The following is a 15,650-nucleotide window of genomic DNA, read 5'->3' as shown; positions in this document are numbered from 1 at the left end:
ATCTCGGCCCTGAATGGGAAGCCCGGACTTTGAAAGTCATCAAATCTCCTTTGCTGTATTTTACTATATTTTTTAATTAGTGTTTTTATGGAGCAGCCAAGTAATTTCGTTGTCCCCGAAGGGGGCAATGACAATAAAGATATTATTATTATTATTATTATTATTATTATTATTATTATTATTATCCTAAAAAGGTCAACAACTTCAATCCTACTTCTTTGGTCGGCCCTCATGCATGTTCACTTCATCAAATCTGGCCCTCTTTGAAAAAAGTTTTGGCACCCCTGTGTTAGATTAACACAGAGAGAGCAACAAATCCCAAGCTCAGTGTGTGGATAAGCCCTGTTGTCCCACACAACAAACGTGGTAATGAGCCCATGTTTGGGTTTTACCACTTCTGACTGCAGGCCTAGGCTTCCTTCACCTTGGGCATTTCTGCTCACAAAGGGTTAGCTTGTCAGAAAGAAGGCTAAGTAGAATGGTTTGCTCCCTAGTTTCCGCACCACCAACAAATGCACAGAAGACAGTGGGATTCTGCAACTTGTTGCACTTAATGTGTAGTCCATGACCCTTGTGCTAATTTGATAATGCATTTTTGAAAAGAATGGGTTGGGAACAGCAATTAAAACAATTTGACTTGCTAAGACTTCTCTGCTGGCATGGTAACTCCAGCTGAGCAGAATGGATCAGGTATGTGATGTCATGCGAAGGAAGCATTGTGAGCTACTGCTCTGCTTCCCTAAGGTTGGTGTTTATTTCAGAGATATGTGGCTAGCTGCTTGGGTTCATTCCCTGGTCCTTCCCAGTTCAGCTGTGTGTGTGATATTTTGACTGGGACAGATTTGACCAGGAGACAGACTCCTTGCTTACTCCATTCTATGAGTCAGTTGATCTATAATGCCTATGTGGCAACCATTATACTTTTTTTTGCAGACTTTGAATTTATTTGGGGCACCTCACCTCCTACCATGTGGTAGGTTAGTCTTCTTTTGCTCTGACTGCCCTGAAATTTGAATGAGAGATACCACTCAAGCAGTTTAGGAATGTTTTTATTGAATTAGGAAGGTTCACCATTGCAGACTTTGAGAATCCATTGCATTTTATGTTGTGAACCGCCCTGAGATCTATGGAGGAAGGGAGGTATACAAAATTAAATAATAATCATTGTAATAGATAAGAGTAGCTGCTGTAGTCAAACTACTGCTCAGCCATGGGCATCTTGGGTAAGCTTGCACAAATCTGTGTTCCTGATCTGTAAAATAAAAACTATAGTGACTTGCCTCCCTGAGGGTTTGTTTCGATGATCAATCACCCTGAAAATTCTTCCACTTCCACTTCCACTTCTTCTTCTTCTTCTTCTTCTTCTTCTTCTTCGTCTTCTTCATCTTCTTCGTCTTCTTCTTCTTCTTCTTTGTAGCTTAGTACCATAACCACTGCTCAGCATGTGTGTGCATGGCTTGCTTTCTCAATAAGTTTAAGAATTTTGAGGAGGGGAGGGATTATGTGTAAGGAACATAGCAGTTCCAGTGCATGGCTTGATTTTTCTCACTAATGTTATCTTCAGATGCCTTTCCCTGCAGTGCACTGCTGTTCTGCTGGTGGCACACTGGAGATCAGATTGAACAGGCTGTTTGAGGAGGGGAGGACTGGTGTGCGAGTGGTGTTGCCTTGAGGAAACTATTTGACGAAGTTTATTTCATTTAAACCATTTCATCCCACACCCACACATTCAGTCTTTTGCTCTGGGGGCTTTTGGCCCCTTCTAGCAATGGATTCCCCTTCTAGCAGAAGCTCTGTGAAATGTACTGGAGTTGACATAGAGCTCTGGATCAAATGGTATAACTCCAGCACCTGCGAGAAAATGCTGCACATTTGCAAGTTCAGGTGAAATATTGGCAATGACACTTGTAATGATCATGTACAACGCAAAAATGGAAAAAAAAGAACAAGTCAATGTTTTGAAATGACTATAAAATGCAGGTGTGTAAATCCTTCAGGATATGTCAGACAGAGGATAACTGCTGCAAGCAGAAAGCTAGCTCTTTCCCCTTAGAACAAACAAGCCCCCTGAGGACTGGTCTAGCAGAGTGGACTGCGTGTGGGCAGAGGGCCTGGTTCAGATCCCACAAGGAATCTTGGGCTTAGCAATTTCACTTGTTTGTTTGTTGATATTATTGTATGGTTGGATGTTTAAGATGTAAGGCACCTTGGCAGAGTATCACTTGGAAGGGCAGCTTATACATGTTTCTTTAAACCCCATCAGTTCCCTGGTATACATGAGGCTCACTGTGGGTGGTGGACAGTCCTGGATCTCCTGCATTTTAATCTGCCTATAAAGCCATTGAGTCTCCCACAATCTTAATTTGCCCAAAGAACCTTGGTTGAATATAAGCAGCAGTTTTTGCTAACAAACTGCAGGTGGGGTGTACCAGGCCCAGGACATCCTGTCTTCACCCCACGGTTTACAGTAAGCCCTGACAGCAAGTTTTTGCGTGTCGAGGTCCCCAAGACACCCCCCCCAAAGAAAAACACAATTGACACTTAATTTTTGTTTAAGGTTTTTGGCATAATTTTGGCCACAACTTTATTCAAATTACAGCAATGTGAGTGGTTGCTTAGGCATTGGTAGCACTAACTGCCCCCGCACGGGGACAGCTCTGACATTCGCATCCCCTGCGAATTCAGCAAGGGTAAGTCACCTGGGGAGAGAGATGGGACTGGGAACCATGCCTCACCTCTCCCCAGCATGCTCCCAGGGGCTTGCGTGGCCCTAGCCCCTTGCCAGGGGGTTTCGGACAAAAGCATGGGGAGCCCCTGGGTTCCTTTAACGGAAAACCCTTGAAGCAGCAGCAGCAGCATTTTGGAGGGGCAGGCACAGCCAAATCCATACCCCTCCATCAACCAATTCCAAGACCAATGCCTAACCGCAAACCTTACAAGTTGTGACGATTTGCTACGCAGTAGGCAAAAACCAAGTGGCACACACTAATCAGCCAAATGGACAAAATTCCTACCAGGCCCCTGCCTCAAAGCAGACGACCCCATGAAAGGCAATAGCAAGGTCAAGCAAACAGCCTAAAATTAGGGAAGGGAGGGCAGGTGATCCGAAGTAAGCTGCAAAAAGAGGAAGTTCCTCACTGCGAGCATTGTATTTAACAAATAGGGCTATCAATCAACAAATGGCAACATCTAGATTTCCCCAGTAACAGCCCGCCCCTGCTTAAAGGATGGCTAAACCATTTGCCTAGTAACAGTGAGGTGTCTTGTCAGCCCCGCCCGCAACCTGTGCTCTCCATGAGGGAGAACACACCTTATTGTACTTTTATTTAATCTTTATTTGTATTAATAAGCTGTTTGCTTCTTTGGTGGACTTTGGACCAAAATGTGGCCCTCTGCCTATATGTACCTCTGCCTATATGTACCTCTATAGTATACATATAAATACATATGTAGGTGTTATGTATATGCCACTGAATGCCAGTAGCCAGAAAACACAGGTGGAGAGAGTACTGTTGTGCTGAGGTCCTACTTTTAGTCTTCCCAGGGACATCTGGCTGACCATGGTAAGAACAGGATGCTGGGCTAGATGGACTTTTGCCTGGTCCAGGAGGGCTTTTTCTTGTATATTCTATGGCAGGGGTGTCCAACAGGTCGACTGCAATCTACCTGTTGATGGTGTGATGTACCTGGTCGATTCTGGTCGATCGCAGGACCCTGATTGTCCCCCAAAGAAAGCTCAACAACTCCAGTCAATCCAATGGGTAGATCACTGCCAGTTTATTTATAGTGGGAGTAGATCACAGTCTCTTGGAAGTTGGACACGCCTGTTCTATGGAGTCTAAATATATAAATGATAAATATATAAATTAATGCTTGCTGTTTGCATCATGGGCCTCTGCCCAGAGCCATATTTTAAGCAGCTAATAAGGCCCCTGTCAGTCTCTCAACCTGGATTGTTTGAGGTTAAAATAGGACTCTCCAGCTCTTGAGCTGCTTGGTGGAAGAACATTTCCCTTACATGCTGAGAATTATTTTTATAATTGTAAGGTTGTGCTAAACGTGTCTTACAAAGTGTTGAAAATGAAATGGTCTGATCCTGATCAACCTTGGCTCTTGCCATCTACTCTTTGTCTTCTTCCTCTGCAGGCAACTTTGTAAAGAATTTACGGATCTCTTGGCCCAGGACAGGACACCCATTGGCAATAGCAGGCCCAGCCCCATTTTGGAACCTGGGATTCAGAGCTGCTTGACTCACTTCAGCCTCATCACTCACGGCTTTGGGTCCCCAGCCATATGCGCTGCCCTGACTGCTCTCCAGAACTACCTGACTGAAGCTCTCAAAGGCATGGACAAGATGTTCTTGAACAACAACTCTGCTAACAGGCACACTTCTGGGGAAGGACCAGGTAGTAAAACTGGAGACAAGGAAGAGAAGCACAGAAAATGAAAAAACAAGGAAGCTAATGAAATTAGGGGAAAAATAAATAAAAGGAAAAGCAGAGAGAGAAATCTTTTTAAACAAACATTTTAATTTTAGCTTTAAAATATTGGATTGGGCTTTGGAAGAATTATACTAGGTAGGTCACACCCACATTTTATTTTATTTTAAAGGAAGTAAGGTCAGAGACGCACAATGGAAACAGGAACACAGAGGCTCAGTGGCTTTTGCAAAGGAACTTTTGAAGACAACTTCAAGGAATTTCCACTTCTGTTCTCCTGCAATCTTTTTGTGATAATTGGGGAGGGTGTGTGTGAAAAATGTCAATAATAGGTAAAAACAATCAATAACTTATTGGAAGAATCTTTTTGATAATGTTGATATGTTGGCCGAGATACATAGTCTGTTTCTGTATAATTGTTATTTTTCAAAAAAGAAAAAAAAGTCTATCTAAAGTAGAAAAATCAAGAAAACTAAGGGATAGATTTATTTTATATGGGACTGTCCCATTCAGAGCAAAGTGTCCTGTTTTCAGCTCAGACCAACTGTAGCCCCCTGACTTGGGTGATGTTTTGCCATTGCCACTCTGTGCCATCAGAATACCCAGGCTTAAGCTCTACCAATAGTCTCTGGCTTGCAGATTTCTTCACAGTGGGTTAAGGTAGCAGGAAATGAGAGCTCTGGGTCTGTTTAGACTAGAAACCATTATGGGGAAACCTAAAGCAGTGCATTTGCATCTAACAAGTTCACATTCTGATGAAGTTAAAACGATACTTACTTGGAAGAGTATTTCAAATAATGTTAGCTAAAAAGACAGTTATCGAGTGTCCCTATTTCAATACAAACTACCTAAATTTCTGGGTTTACTGAAAACTTGATACTTTACATATTGATTCCTAAAATTCTGAAGCTGCAACTTTGCAAGTTTCACTGGCTGTTAGGATGTGTAAAGTTTGCATACAGGATCCAATGAGATTTTGATAACAAGGCAGTGAACTAACTTGGAATTAGGTGGTAACCTCCAGCATAACATTTTTTTTAAAAATGGAGATGTACATGTGGAAAAACGTTATACAGGAATGCAAAAGCTCTGAACAGAAGAGGGGAAGCATACGACATTCTCCTGCTTCTGGATGATTCTTTTTAAAACCAATATGCACATTTTGCATTCATATATAACTTTTTTATGTATTTCTTCTCCATGAAGGTCAAATGCTACATCAGAACTGATCCTTTCTTTGAAATCAATATGACCTATTTCCAAGTCCAGTTGCTGCAGTCTGCCAATCCCTTGTAGATGCAGGACTTCGGATGTACACACAAATCTCTCCTGTTTGCAAGAGTTTCCTTTGCAGTGCAATGAAACCACCTATCTCCTTTGAGCAGATAGCTCAGTGGGCCCCACGAGAATTGTACATGGAGGTGCGCCACTGAAGTGAACAGGAGCTTCTTGTGTGCATGCAAGTGCAGAGAACTGGCTGTTCTAAGACTGGGAACAATATGCTTAAGACAGAGGTGCCAGTCTGCTAATTGCTACTCTGAATGGATATTGGCTAATTCTCAACAATTCAGTTTGCTCTTTTTAATATGTCTCAGACTGCTCTCTCTCTCTCTCTCTCTCTTTTAAAAGAAGTATTAGTAACAGGAATGTCTTGATGAGTATGTGATTTCCTTCTCAGGAGTATGTACCCTTTTTATTTTCTTCTGTTTCCCAAAGCTTTGCCCGCTTGGCTTATGAGCTTCTTCAAAGAGGACTAGAACTCCCTACACATTTCATCAGGTACAGAGATGAAAATCCACAATTCTGACACTTTTCTTTTCAAATCAAAGCCAGTTGTTTTGGAATTCTGCAGGTATACTTCTTTAAAGAAGCTCAAAGGGAATAGATTAAGCAAGGCAAAGGCAACTGAATGGGCAATGTCATATTGATAGGCAAATGCTAATTTATCCAATATATAGAAAAGATTTGGGGAGGGCCAATAATATTTGATGCACAGAATAACACAGGTTTGCTAAGTGTCTTTAGAGGAGAAGGAGGGGACTGAAGGTAAAGAGGATTCTTGAGCATTTCCAGTAGCTTTGTTTAAGGAAGTCTCTTTTCCCCAGGTTATTAAATGAGTTTTGCAGTTCTTGGTTTAGAAAAAACAACATGTCTTGGGATGAGGGAAATCAACCAAATTCCAAGCATTTGCAGAAATTTAAGTGCATTACAGTATATTTTATAAATGAGATTTTAAAAAGCTCCCCCCTCCCTTGTTTGGCATACCTACTAAAGTTATACTTCAGTGAAAGAAGATGAATTTTACCTTGCATGTTATCAGCTTGGAAATACCTTGTTGACTTGATAATGGCTATGGTGTTTCATGCATTTTGAAAAATCATTTCCCTTTTGTCACAACAGCTTATGTCTATGCATCATTTTGACTTAACATACTGAATTCATACTAGGAGATGAGAATAGGATAAACACATTACCATGGCTGTAACTTCCATTATTTTTGGTAGAACTTTGTTCTCCTTAAGCGAACACTTATGGATGGGGTCCATCTGTTTCACAGGGTAGTGTTTTACATTTGGAATTCAGTTTTCAAAAGCAATTTGGGTCCATGCAGTTTCTAATTTTAAAAATATGAAGGGTTATTTCTCACAATGTAAACTTCAAGAGTACAAGAAGTGACCAGTGCCCCAATTGAAATGGCTGCACATGTCTGTTTCACCATGTGTATAAATATTCAACACATATTCAGCATATAGCAGAATGATGCAGCCAACTGGAATTCTGTACGGCATATACACACAGTGAAATATGCATGTGTAGTTGCTTGACACATGAAGACGTACATTCTGAATTCATCACCTACTGTGTTCCAAACAGTATCATGCACAATGCAACTGCTGAATTACATACACTGTGTTTTAGAACTGGTCCCTAAGATCTCATTTCCAACTTTTATAAACCATAAAGTACTTGAAATTAAGCCAATACTTTCCCGTTGGATATTTCTGCCTGCACCGTGAAGTAAACTGTGTGTTGTTATTTGTAATCAGACATATTCAGAAGGTGATTAACTTGGAGTACCTGTATATTGGATGTGATCAATTATCTAGGAAGCAAGTTTAATCAAAATGAGTAGAACTTCCAATGGGCCTTGGTCTAAATCTAAGTATTTAAATTCAGCTGTGAGTGGACTGATCCTAAATGCACACCTGTATGCATGTGAATTTGCAATATTGCCAAGTTATGGTGCTGGTCCTCAAGTTGCTAATTTTAGAATGTCACTAGAATAAATTATGTAGGAGAGACTGGGCATAGTACTCTACAGCAGTATTGTAACCCAGACTGTCATACAATTCATGAAATGAGTTGATTAATCATATGAGTTTTAGTTGATTCATTGATTAAATGTTGGCCAAAACAATTGCTATGAAGCAAGAAGCATAAGTTTGCTTTTAGACAGTGGACACCATCTTATCTGATGCATTTTCTCCTATTTGAGAGAAAAGCAAGAATTAAGATGATGTTTAATATGGTGTATTGTTTTAATACTTTCCAAAGAATCAGGAAACATTTAAAATATTAATTGATTAAATTCAGGCCCCCTAGTTGGAACTACTATCAGTGGGGCTGCTTTAGTTCAGTAACTTCAGGCACATCCAACCAAAGTTGGTCCCATTTAGTTTTGGGGAGAATCAAGCATATGTTTAACTTGTTCCTATTGAAATCAATGGGACTGTAATGTGCTTAACGTTGACTAAACCTCACCCCATATTTTTGCTTCCTATATTTCTGAAATCTACATTCTGTCTTGTGTCTTTTGTATACTGTACCATCTCAAAAGAGGAAGGAAGAAAGTAAACACACCTTTATTTGCAGTTGTTACCCTAAAAGACACTTTTGAGGAGCTGAAGACAGCTGTGATAGTAATTAATGCTTTCCTGTTCTCATACTTGTTAGCTCTGACTCCGTACACTATCTTGGACAATTTATAAATGTAACAAAATCACCTTTATGCATCACAAGAATAATTTACTATGTTTCAGTCCACTGATCTGAACATGCCTTGCACAAGAAAGAACCCAAACTTAATATCTTTTAAAAGGCCACCTGAAGAAATGTTTCAGTGACTAAAAATAAAATAAAATCTAGGATAACTATTAACACTGAACTGAGGGAAACATTGTGGCACAAAAAGCAGAAAATCTACAAAGTTAAATGAGGAGATGTCTTGTCCTAATTGTAAATAGGGAGCAAAATCTTTCTAGTTTATACCGCAGACATGTTCACCCTCCAACTTAAACTTGCAAACTTTGTGGACAACAATGCAAAGAACCCTAAGAGAGATATTATACAGAAGTCTTAGCTCTCTTCAAAACCGTATCGACCAAATATATTTTTTTCTTTTTGTTAATCAGCAGCCAATTGTAGTCAAACTGTCCTTAGGATGTAGGTACTGAGGCGGCCCCTGTGGTGTCCCCTCCAGATGCTGTTGGACTGCAACTCCCATCAGTCCTGATCATTGGCCATGTGGAGTAGGGCTGGTTGGTTTAGTAGTCTAGCCACAGCTGGGAGGCACCATGTTGGCTGCTCATTGGTTACATCACAAGACGGAAGCAAATCTCAGGGTTCTCCTGCCTCCTTTCATTTGTCATTTTTCCCCAGTTAAAGCATCTGTGTTTACAAATTCTTCCTTGGCATTGACACTAGAATGGAGCTTAGAATCCTAAAATCATGGAACAGTGTGCACATGCTGACTGAAAACCATAGGGCTGGGGTTGCCAACATGGCACAGAAGTGCCCTTAAGAACAGCCAGTGGCACTCACAAAGCCTCTGAGACCCCTCCCCCACTGACTGTCCTCTTTGTCATGAGGCGGCATAGCTTATTACCTCCCCCCCCCCCCCGCCACTTGAAAAGCATACAGAGGAAGGAGGATGTCGGAAGAGCCTTAGCTCTTTCCTATTTCTGTTTCAGCTCCATGTGCTTCTTAAGGCTCAGGTCAACATGTGAACAAAAAGTCGAGCAACCAAGAAGGCAGGAGGGAAAGGAGAGCCATCTAGGAGACGGGGGCAGGAAAGGAGAATAGCCAGAGGGGATAAAGTGGTGCACCACAGGAGCTGGGAGAGAAAATGCCACAGCATGAAAGCATGGACCCTAGGCATGGATACTCATATTTTTACACCTTTCAGAATGTGTCCACAGCTGTGTTATGTGATTTGGGTGTGTTTGTTGGCATCCTGTGTAAAAACCGTGAAGATCTGTGCCTTCGATGTTTTTGTAGTGCTGGAAAGTACCGGATCTGTAATTTTTTTTACTGTGTAGTCTACCACTGTAAGCTTTCACTTTTTGACTGTGCTTTTTGTTGGGAGGGGGTACGCAGGGTAAATTCATGGAAATTCAAGAGGCTCTTTAAAAATTCTGCTGGAACCAACTTTAACTCTGACCTGGAGAGACTGACCCAGGGAGGGAAGGAGAGAAGCAGCTGCAGAGGATGTTGCCCACAGAACTCTCTCAAAATCCCCAATATGCCTGTGGACCCAAAAAGCTTGGTGATGCCTGCCCATAGGGACATATACCAATTCTGAGCATTGCTCCATTTAACTCACTACTGTCTACAGCAGCATTCCCCAAACTGGTGCCCTCCAGCTGTTGTTGAACTATAATTCACATCAGTCCTCATCGTCGGCCATACTGGCTGGGGCTGATGGAGAGTGGAGTCCCACAACATTTGAAGGACACTAGGTGAGGCAATATTGAACTGTATGGACTGGCAGTCTCCAGGGTTTCAGACAGGATTCTTTCCCAGCCTTCCTGAAGATGACTGGGATGGAACCTGGGACTTTTTGCGTGCACCCAGCATGCACTACCAGTGAGCTACATCTCTTCCCTATACTTATGATAGTTTTATTCCTTATTTCCCAGTGTGCACTCAGTTATCTCTGCTGCTAAAAGCTGATAATCTGACTCCTCTTTCTCTAAAAGTTATGTATGTTGTTTTTACTCAAAGAAAGCATATTTATCCAGTTTCATAGATACCTTGAGTATGTGGAAAGTCTATATAGTACCAGAAATTTAAAGGGTCACATTATATATACCCTGGCCTGGCTTGCTGCAACAGCAGCATTTTAAAATAATGATTATCTACATACCTGGGGTAAATGGCTGCCATCTTAAAGTCATTCATGAATAAATTCCATTGGTCTAAATGAGATTTATTCATGGATAAATGATAACTCTTAGTACTTTTTTATTAAAAAAACAAGCAAAAAAAAACCAACAACCCATGAAGTGAATTAAGCATCTCCAGTCTCTGCAAACAACTTGGCACCTAAGCACAGCCTTTCCAGTTCTGCTGACCACCTAAAAGGATTTACATAGCACCATCAATTCTTGGGTCTTGCTTCCTACATTTCAAGGGATGTTGCTAAAGCATTCATTTGGGTACCTCCATAAATTGCATTTATGGCATCTAGTGGTGGTGGAGGAGGAGCATAAGAAGTTGCCTCTTCCACTATTGTCCAGGCAGCTAGCAAAACTTGAACATTTTCATTTTAGAGTGGAGAACCTAACTTTGATTGCCAGCAATGTCGGCCAAAACATTAAGTTCTAGACAGGGATGCCAACTGAGCAGAACCCCCCCCCCCCCCAAAAAAAACCCTACTCTGGCCTGATTGTGAACCCGTAACAGTCACCTGGTATGCAGGAATGAGTAGAAGTGTGAGAAGATGAAACATATCGCTTATTAATTCTCACATATTAAGTTGCTACTAAAGGCACAAGGGCTGGTACAAAAGCTGGCAACCCTAATCCCAGATAATGATTTCTACTTAAAAGTAATGGAATTAAAAGCTATGATTTACACACACACACACACACACACACACACACACACACACACACTGTGGGGATGGCTGGTAGTAGCAGATAGCAACTGAAAACCTTGCTGAATTTGTATACAACCTTTTTAATGGCAGAGCTCCTGTGCCTGTTGATTAATGGAAATCCAGAATGGGAAGTTTTCCCTATGCTGCAGCTGCCTGCTGGGGGTACTTTACCTGCTCAATTTCTACCTGCCTCTATCATTAATGGGGCTATTAAAGGAAGGGGTGGGGAGAGCTGACCAGGTAAGCTTCTTATAAATTTTCATATTTATTAAGGGCCTGTAGACACCTACATTTCTCATGAAGTGTACACCTAAGAAACAGGTTTTGCCCCTCACTGGAGAGCCAGAGTTAATCTCGGTGGCAAAATTGATTTTATTGTTGAGTAACAGGTAAAATGGCTCCTAGTTTCCAAAACTTGAAAGTGCTGCATAACTATTAGTAGTGCAATCTTACACGTGTCTACTAAGAAGTAAGTTGCACCAAGCTCAGTGGGACTTGATCCCAGCTACACATGTATAGGATTGCAGCCAAAATTACCATGCATTTCCAATGTCCTTTTTACACTCCCCCCCCAAACTCCTGGTACACAATTTCCACTGTCCCTTCTTCATTTCATTATCCTCTGACTTCCCTATTCATTCCATATATATGACATTTTAGGGTTATGCTCCATGCATTTGACAAATTTAGCCCATGAAAGCTCATGCCATTAAAAGAAAGTTGGCCTTTAGGATGCCACAAGATCCTTCATTGTTTTTGCAACTCAATAGAGGACACTTTTGCTATCACTGCTGGGAAAAGCTGTGCTGGTTAGGTTTTTGCCAGTTATACAACTGTCAAATGTACAAAGACTCCATACTATGGGAAAACCCTAGTGATCAAGATTGCCCTGCTGTCATATTGGAAGCAAATGGATAAATTGTGCCTTTTAAAACAATGAGAAGTAAGGTTGTACTGTTCCTTTGGCATCCAGTCCTAAACACCTTTCACCTGGGAGGGATTTGGTTTAAATAAAAATTCATTTCATGGCTATGCATTTAGGATCATGATGTGGCCAATCATGGACAATAGTGCAATGATCCTGATCTTAGTAACCTATTATATGCAGGCAGTATGATTTCTTACCCCCCACCCCAAACTTTAAAAAGAGAGAAAGAAAAGGGAAATCAGTAATCTTATGGGGAGGGGGTGAATAGAAAAGGGACTATTTAACCCTTTGCTCTCATGACAATTTTCCATTCAAAATTGCCCCACTCAAGTGTCCCTCCAGCGTTAATTAGGTAGTCTCCATTCTTCACTAGGGAAAGAAGTCAGAGAGGTAATTGCTTGCCCCAAGGCCAGAATGAAGGAAGTTGAACTTGCACCTCTCACCTTTTCTGCTTTCCTGCTCAGCCCTTTTCTCCTGCTCCTCTTGGCACCTTCCATTAATAGATCTCTCTAGTGCCATCTTTGCCAATCTGGTGTTCTCCAGATGTTTTGAACTACAGATCTGGGCCACCACAGCCTGGGGCAGATGGAAGCCGAAGCCTGAATTATCTGGAGAGCACCAGTTGGGGAAGGGTGCTCTAGGAGGAGAGGCCTTGGAAATAGTTGGAGAAACAAAGAACTCTTGAAGAAGAAGTGCATATGCCCTTGGCAATGCCGTTTGCCCCTTTAGGAACAGAAGCAAGAACAGCCAAGCGCCAGTGTCCATTCAACTTTCCTTTTTGCTAGATTATCAGTTAGGCTGCAGTCTTATGCCTGCTTTCACTGGGAGTGATCTACTTGCATTTAACTGAATAGGATTTACTTCTGGCCTAGGCATGTATACAATTAGAGCACCAGTTCAGGGCTGAGCATTACCAATCCTGTGTCAGGTTGCTAAGTGAGTGTGCAGGATTGCAGCTAAACATCTGAATAAACACACTTTTAGTTGATTGCCTAAGGTGCTTTCATGACTGTTTGGCCAACGTCCACCACCAGCCTCCCTCTGAGAACAATGCAGGCCTCCCTATGTCTCTAATAAAATGCAATTTTTCTCTTCTGAGTCATGATGAAAATAATTTCTATTCCTCTTTTTTGGAGAGAGGTTGTTCTTAAAACCCGTCTTGTTTAATCAATGCATGTACATAGAGTTTGTTTTGGGATTTTTTATTTTTATTTTGAGGCCATCAGCACTGAATACCCTTTTCTGAAGGACAGCTCTGATTAAAATCAATCTTCTACTCTTAACATTTCAATATATGCAATTAATGAATTAATGTTTTAATTGCACTGATGAATGTTCTTGGCCATGTTTATAAAATATTCTTTCTCCTGGTTGACGTTTATTCCAATATTATATCATGCTCATGTGTTGTTGTTTTTTTTAAAAAAAGTTTAAAACAATCATGTGACTTACAGAACTGCAGATGGCTAAAGTCAACATTCATAGTGTAACCCTTTGTGTGCCAGCGTGTCTATCACCACTCTATTAAGCTCATTTATGTGACAGTAAATCACGTTGCATTCAGTGGGTTGCGCGTTCCAGCAATGAGTTTTAGGAAGCAAGGTTTGAAGCTGAAATTATAAGACAAATAGATATACCGAATATAGGAGTGTGAAATCTACAGTCTCTCCTTTCTATGCCAAAATCGAGTCCTTTATTTAAATCAAAGCAAAACCAACATCTACTCTTCTTGAATAGTCTTTCCATAAAAATGAAAAAATGTCATCGGTTTTAGCGACTCTCAGAAAAGAAGGGGGGCAAACGCGGAGAGGCATTCAATGATGAGTTTGTATATATTTATTTATGCTTAATTTAACGGGATTGTGTAAATATGGCGAGCAAGTAGTTTTGGGGTTATTTATCTGTGACTATACCTCTGTGAATGGGTGGGGAATTTAAACCAAGAAGAAGAAAAACGATCAAAAAGACAAAAAAAATTACAAACGCTTGACTCTAGATAGTACCCAATCTGATCTTTTTTTCTGTTCTTTATAGACAAGCTGTTATGGTAATGGGTAGAAATTGGTTTCTTGTCCAGTGATGACCTGATTTACATAAATAATAATAATACGAATTTAAAAAAAAAAAGATTGTTGTGTTTTGTTGTATTTTCCTCTTCAGATATTTTTTTCCCTTTTTTAAAAACTATGTTGGTGCTGCTTCATTTCTGAAGATGGATTTACTTCCGCAGCCAAGACAAAATCTTTTCTTTCCCAATCTGGACTTTGGGAAATTCAGGACCCGGTTCTACAGTGGAAAGAAATAAACGTTGCTTCTCAGAAGTGCTGCCCCGTTGACTGTGTCTGATTCCTCTCCCAATTCGCCTGCGACCCTAGGCCGCTGCCCCCCGCCTGCCCTCCTCCCGCCTCGCCCCACACCTCGGCTTTCCTGTCGCCTCCGCAGCGCAGACTTGCCTGGAAGGCGGCTCTTCGCGAGCGCGTGGCCTTCCAGGGATCCCGGGGAACTCCGGTCCTCGCTCGCTCCAGGCTCGGGGCGCGGCGGACGCCAGCTGCGCTTTGGACGCGCGCTGGGCAGAAGCCGGCGGCGCCCGCGAACTCCTTTGGCAAAGGAGCAGGCCGGCTCGCTCCCGCCCAAAGAGCTGCTTCCAGTCTAATGGACACATGGCCGGCCTCTTCATCCTCACCAGCCAACGAAAGCACCGCAGATTAGGAAGGCAAGCCTTCAAACACACACAGCCGGCCCACCCCGAGGCAAGGTGAGGCAACCGCCTTAGGCGGCAGCAGTTTGAGCCTCCAATGAATGCTTGGCCTGCTACCACTGCCCTTAGGGCAGCAACAGCTGAGGGGGGCTTCTTGGAGGCCGGATTCCTTCGCAGCCCCTCATCCCCCTGCTGCCTCTACAGCGCCTCTTGGCGAAGAGGAGCCACTGCCGGTCTCCTCCCACCCTGGTTCCAGATGTGGATCTTCACTCCTTCTTCCCTGCTAGGGGAGAAGCGCACCATTTTGCGGTTTGCCACACGGCCACGCCCCCCTCTCTCCCCCTCTCTCCCCTCCCTCCCCCCTCCACGCACAGAATAAAGCCTACTCCGAAGCAAGTACCATTGAGTTCAATGGAATTTACCCCAAGTCAGAGTTTCTGCATTGCCACATTAGTTTCCTAAACGCTCCAACAAACTGTAAACACAAACTCACAAAGATACCTATAACCATACAAACAGCACCCCCACTCCCAGTCCAGTGTGAAAGGATTTGTCAATCCAAACAGAAATATCCTCGGACCTCCACTCCAGACCCTAAAAATTATGAAATAGAGGTCCAATAGTCCTATATTGTTTCAAAGTACGCTACTCAGTTCAGATTGATGGCCTGATGGCACAATCGACTGAGCAGCTGATCCCTCTTTT

General features: G+C 42.1%; 1 protein-coding gene across 11 annotated transcripts in view; it reads left to right on the top strand.

The window, feature by feature from the left end:
- The window catches only part of TFAP2B (transcription factor AP-2 beta), a 67,462-nt gene extending 52,894 nt beyond the window's left edge, over window positions 1-14,568 (top strand). For 6 of the 11 annotated variants that reach the window (XM_083435388.1, XM_083435387.1, XM_083435386.1 and 3 more), the window contains one exon: window positions 4,147-11,077. In XM_083435388.1, the coding sequence (XP_083291514.1) occupies window positions 4,147-4,447 (301 nt within the window). In that variant the 3' untranslated portion in view covers window positions 4,448-11,077. Of the gene's footprint in view, window positions 1-4,146; window positions 11,078-14,407 lie in introns of those variants that run through there. The other 5 variants (XM_083435389.1, XM_083435384.1, XM_083435385.1 and 2 more) reach the window with 3 other exon arrangements.
- Window positions 14,569-15,650: the final 1,082 nt, after the last annotated feature.

Source organism: Podarcis tiliguerta (assembly GCF_965153285.1).
Source record: "Podarcis tiliguerta genome assembly, chromosome: 3".
Lineage (NCBI taxonomy): Eukaryota > Metazoa > Chordata > Lepidosauria > Squamata > Lacertidae > Podarcis > Podarcis tiliguerta.
This window is presented reverse-complemented; position numbering and strand designations above follow the sequence as displayed.